The 5,243-nt window shown below is 41.8% G+C and overlaps 1 protein-coding gene across 1 annotated transcript in view; it reads right to left on the reverse strand.

The window, feature by feature from the left end:
• The window catches only part of PPEF2 (protein phosphatase, EF-hand calcium binding domain 2), a 33,497-nt gene that overhangs the window by 3,360 nt on the left and 24,894 nt on the right, over positions 1 to 5,243 (reverse strand). Inside the window, exons 13-15 of the mRNA XM_011927244.1 lie at positions 4,312 to 4,418; positions 3,191 to 3,354; positions 1,144 to 1,231 (exon numbers count right to left, since the gene is read on the reverse strand). Coding sequence (XP_011782634.1) covers positions 1,144 to 1,231; positions 3,191 to 3,354; positions 4,312 to 4,418 — 359 coding nt within the window. The remainder of the gene's footprint in view (positions 1 to 1,143; positions 1,232 to 3,190; positions 3,355 to 4,311; positions 4,419 to 5,243) is intronic.

Consider the following 5,243-nt stretch of genomic DNA (forward strand, 5'->3'; position numbering starts at 1 on the left):
AAAAAAAAGTTCTAAAATTAGGTAGTGGTGATGGTTATACAATCTTGTGACTTTATCAGGAACCACTAAATTGAATACTTTACACAGGTGAATTATGTGGTTTGTGAATTATGCCTCAAATGAAACCAATAATAACATTGAAAAAAGCCTTTGGACCATTGGGGGAACAGGATGTGCGGGAACAGGATGAGGATGTACAGGACCTCACCTTACATTTTTTTTTATAACTTCCTGTGAATCTATAATTATTTCAAAATTTAAAGTTAAAAAAATGTTTTGGGAGTGAGGTTGCCAATGCTCTTCTATTCTAAGCACTTTTCATTACTTTGTGGCTATCTTTGATGGTACTGTAAAGGATATCGGCCGGGCGCGGTGGCTCAAGCCTGTAATCCCAGCACTTTGGGAGGCCGAGACGGGCGGATCACGAGGTCAGGAGATCGAGACCATACTGGCTAACACGGTGAAACCCTGTCTCTACTAAAAATACAAAAAACTAGCCCGGCGAGGTGGCGGGCGCCTGTAGTCCCAGCTACTCCGACTCCGCCTCAAAAAAAAAAAAAAAAGGATATCCCACTTTCTTTTGCTTTTTTTTTTTTTTTTTTGTGACAGAGTCTCAACTCTGTCACCGAGGCTGGAGTCCAGTGGCACAACCTCGGCTCACTGCAACCTCCGCCTCCCGAGTACAAGCGATTCTCCTGCCTTGGCCTCCCAAGTACCTGGGATTACGGACATGTGCCACCACACCTGCCTAATTTTCATATTTTTAGTAGAGACTGGGTTTCGCCGTGTTGGCCAGACTGGTCTCGAACTCCTGACTTCAGGTGATTCACCCGCCTCGGCCTCCCAAAGTGCTGGGATTACAGGCAGGAGCCACCATGCCCAGAGGATAGCACATCTTCTAATAATTATTCTTCCTATAAGAAGCTCTCATTCAGTTTGTCTTCATTCTTCTCTGCCCCACTTCTTTCTCTATGGGCTGCTTATACTACTCAAGTACTTTCCTAGTTTCTGCCATTTATAAGCACTAATCTTCTTACCTTGCTCTCCAAATGCCTGAGTGGGGATGAATCAGGAAGGACATTAAGGATTTGAGGTAAAATACTTGCAGTGCGTTAAAAGTGATAGAATAATGAGTGCCTTTACCTGAATGATCACTGTCTATGATCCTAAAAATGGTCTCCAGGTTGGATCGGTTTCGGTACAGTGTTTCCAGCAAACTTGATTGTATGTTCTGCAAGAAAAAATTCATTTTCCTTCTTTGTCATATGTTTAGGCTTGTTCCAATATATAATTAACACACAATCAACCCTGACAGTCACACATTCTTGAAAAAATCTGAAAATATTTTGCCATCCCTCCATTCCCTCTACCCAGTTCAGCCCACCAAATAATCTAGTGGTTTAAGAAGCACCTCACCCATGATGAAAATCTTCCAAAATTGACTATGGTGATGGTTGCACACACAGGTTATGTATGCCTTGTCTAAAATGCTTGGGACCAGAAATGTTTTGAATTTTGGATTTTTTCGGACATTGTAATATTTACATGTATATAATGAGATGTCTTGGGTATGGGACCCAAGTTTAAACACAAAATTAATTTTTGTTTCATATACACCTTATACATCTAGCCTGAATGTAATTTTTGTTTGTGTGCTTTGAGACAGAGTTTTGCTCTTGTTGTCCAGGCTGGAATGCAGTGGCCTGATCTCAGCTCACTGCAACCTCCGCCTCCTGGGTTCAAGCGATTCTCCTGCCTCAGCCTCCCGAGTAGCTGGGATTAGAGACATGCACCACCACCCCTGGCTAATATTTGCATTTTTAGTAGAGACAGGATTTCCCCATGTTGGTCAGGCTATCTCGAACTCCTGACCTCAGGTGATCTGCCTACCTTGGCCTCACAAAGTGCTGGGATTACAGGCATGAGCCATCGTGCCAGGCTGCCTGAAGGTAATTTTATAAAATATTTTTAATAATTGTGTGCAAGGGCCGGGCGCGGTGGCTCAAGCCTGTAATCCCAGTACTTTGGGAGGCCGAGACAGGCAGATCACGAGGTCAGAACATCGAAACCATCCTGGCTAACACAGTGAAACCCCGTCTCTACTAAAAAATTCAAAAAACTAGCCGGGCGAGGTGGCGAGCGCCTGTAGTCCCAGCTACTCGGGAGGCTGAGGCAGGAGAATGGCGTAAACCCCGGAGGCGGAGCTTGCAGTGAGCTGAGATCCAGCCATTGCACTCCAGCCTGGGCGACAGAGCGAGACTCCGTCTCAAAAAAAAAATAATAATAATAATTGTGTGCATGAAACAAAGCTTGCATACATTGAACCATCAGAAAGCAAAGGTGTCAGATGTGGAATTTTTCACTTGTGGCATCATGTTGGCACTCAAAAAGTTTTGGACTTTGGAGCCTTTCAGATTTGTTTTTTTAAACAGAATCTCACTGCGTTGCCCGGGCTGGAGTGCAGTGGCATGGTCTTGGCTCACTGCAACCTCTGCCTGCTGGGTTCAAGCAATCCTCCCACCTCACCTCCCAATAGCTGGGTCTACAGGTGTATGCCACCACACCCGGCTAATTTTTGTATTTTAAGAAGAGATGGGGTTTCACTGTGTTGGCCAGGTTGGTCTCGAACTCCCGGCCTCAAGTGATCCACCCTCCTCAGCCTCCCAAACTGCTAGGATTACAGGAGTGAGCCACCGCACCCAGCCGAATTGTACACTTTAAATGGATGAATTGCATGGTATGTGAATTATATTGTAATAACACTGTTAAAATTAGTACCTAGCCCAAGGTTGCACATACATTACATATTCTATAAGTAGTTATTGAATAAATACTTTTTTAAGTAGAGTAAGCACCATGGTGTTGAGGAAAGAAAATGGGCCTTGAGGTAAGACAGACCTTGGCTTGAGTCCCAACTCATTCTATGACCTCAGGCAAGTTGCTAACTGCTGTGGGCAGTAATGGTGCTGATAATATGTATCTCTTGGAGTGGTTTTGAGGATTAACTGAGGCAACGTATGAAAACCACTTAACACAAAGCCTGACACGTAGAAACTCAAGAAATAGTTATTCCCCTTTCTCACCCATCCAGCTTTTTGGGTTATTACTAATTGGTTATTTCTGACTCAAGTTCTCTCTAAGGAGTATCATAGTCCACATGTGCTCTCATTCACCATTACCACACCATTACCTCGTGGCTCACTTGTTCCTTGGCCAAGTTCTTCAGCCAAGACTTGTACTCCAGCATGTTGTCTGCTGAGCTGTTCACCAGCTGTGACCTCAGCATCCGCCATGGCAGTCCTAAATGCAACACAGACTCCACCGCTGCTGCCCAGTCACTCAAGGTGATCAAACCTACAGGTGAGAGCGAACTTGTTGACTTGTCACCTAGAAGTCTAGTTTCCTGCCCAATGGTGTGTATATTTTTATCCTGACAGCCTTCTTACTATCTGCAGGTAATAGAAATAATGGGCACGGGCACTATTTTTGTTGGTAGTAGCAAAGTTGGTTGGAAGCTAGGCTTGCCAGATAAAATACAAGACGTCCAGTTAAATTTTATTGAAGACAGACCATAAAGTACATAAAAGTGCCAAATATTGCATAAAAATTATTTGTTGTCTGTTTGTCTGCAATTCAAACTTAATTAGGCATTTTACATTTTTGTTTACTGAATCTGGAAATACTTCTGCAAGCCACATAAGAGTCTTGTGAATAATATCATAAAACATTATATACCTATAGCATTGGTTATTTAAAAAAATTAAACCACCTAAATTCCTTAGAATATATCATTCACTGAAACTCTTGGAAGGCTACAGTATGTGTACATGAAAAGATATTACTATTAATTCATAAATGTTACTGCTGTTTTTAAATAGGGATATATTTAGTCAATGTCTATTAGAAATTCCATTAGTTGAGCAGACAACATTTTTAGCTTGGCTAATAAATCGTGAAATAGGCAAGCACACACTCATCTTCAACAAGTCAAGTCATTGATCTTTTGCCAGTCTTATACTCTTATAACTTCTCCCACTTGTTCTTTGCTTGGTTCTGGCCATGTTACCCTTCGCTGACTCTATTTCTATTCACCCTCGCTATTTGGCCAAGTTCATATTTTGTTAAAAGCTTAGAATTTTAAAATTTAGTTAGAATAAATGAGACATTAAGTTGAATAAAATGGAGGATATAGCCAAAGGGGACTTTGGGTCACTCATTAAAGCAACAAATATTTATTTGCTAACTAGTGTAAGACAGAGATTTTCTGGCTAGCTTCCCTCCTCTGTGAATCTTTAACTTGATCATTCTTACCAACTTTATCTGCATCATGCTTCTTAAATTCACTGAGAAGATCTGAAGAATGAGCAAACAGCTTCTCCCTCAGAGCTCTCAGAGCCGACTCCTCCACTCTGCTAATCCTGGGACAGGAGATGAAAAGCAACATTTTAACACACTGGTATAGAAGAAATACTTGGAGATTTTACTATATTTCTACTCTCTCTTTCTTAACTTATCAGTCTCCCAAGAGCTCAGTTTTTGAGGGAGAGCTCCTTTACTCTTCCCTATTGTACACAAACAGGATGAGCATGGGGAATGCCGCTGTCCTTCCTGGTATGGGACAGTGGTTAGAAAAGTTCTGGAGAAAGATCACCTCTGTGGTAAAGTTATCTTATCATCCTATGCTTCAATTTCCCCACCTGTAAAACAGTGATTAAAATACTACCTATCTCTACCACACAGGATTATTGTGAAGATTACAAGATTTCATGTACGGCACTTAGAAGAAAGCCTGGCACATAGAAAGCACTCACCAAATAGTATCTGTTATCACAATTATTGTGCATTCCTTGTAATTTATTATCATGTGAAACAGAAGGCAAAATTCATGAATAACAAAATAACACTAGTTTAGTTTTTTCATTCTTATTGGGTCAACAGAACAATGCTGGGCACAGTACTTGGCCTAAAGCAAGTGCTCAATAAATATCTGTAGTTGAATGAACAAGAATATAAAAAGAGGTTTGGTGTGGTGGTTCATGCCTGTAATCCCAGCACTGTGGGAGGCCAAGGTGGGTGGATTCTTTGAGCCCAGGAGTTCGAGACCAGCCTTGGTAACATGGCAAAACCCCTTTCTACTCAAAATACAAAAAAAAAAAAAATAACCAGGCATGGTGGTGCATCCCTGTAGTCCCAGCTACTTGTGGGGCTGAGGTGGGAGGATCACTTGAGCCCAGGAGATAGAG

Source organism: Colobus angolensis, unplaced genomic scaffold (assembly GCF_000951035.1).
Source record: "Colobus angolensis palliatus isolate OR3802 unplaced genomic scaffold, Cang.pa_1.0 Scaffold70, whole genome shotgun sequence".
NCBI classification, from domain to species: domain Eukaryota; kingdom Metazoa; phylum Chordata; class Mammalia; order Primates; family Cercopithecidae; genus Colobus; species Colobus angolensis.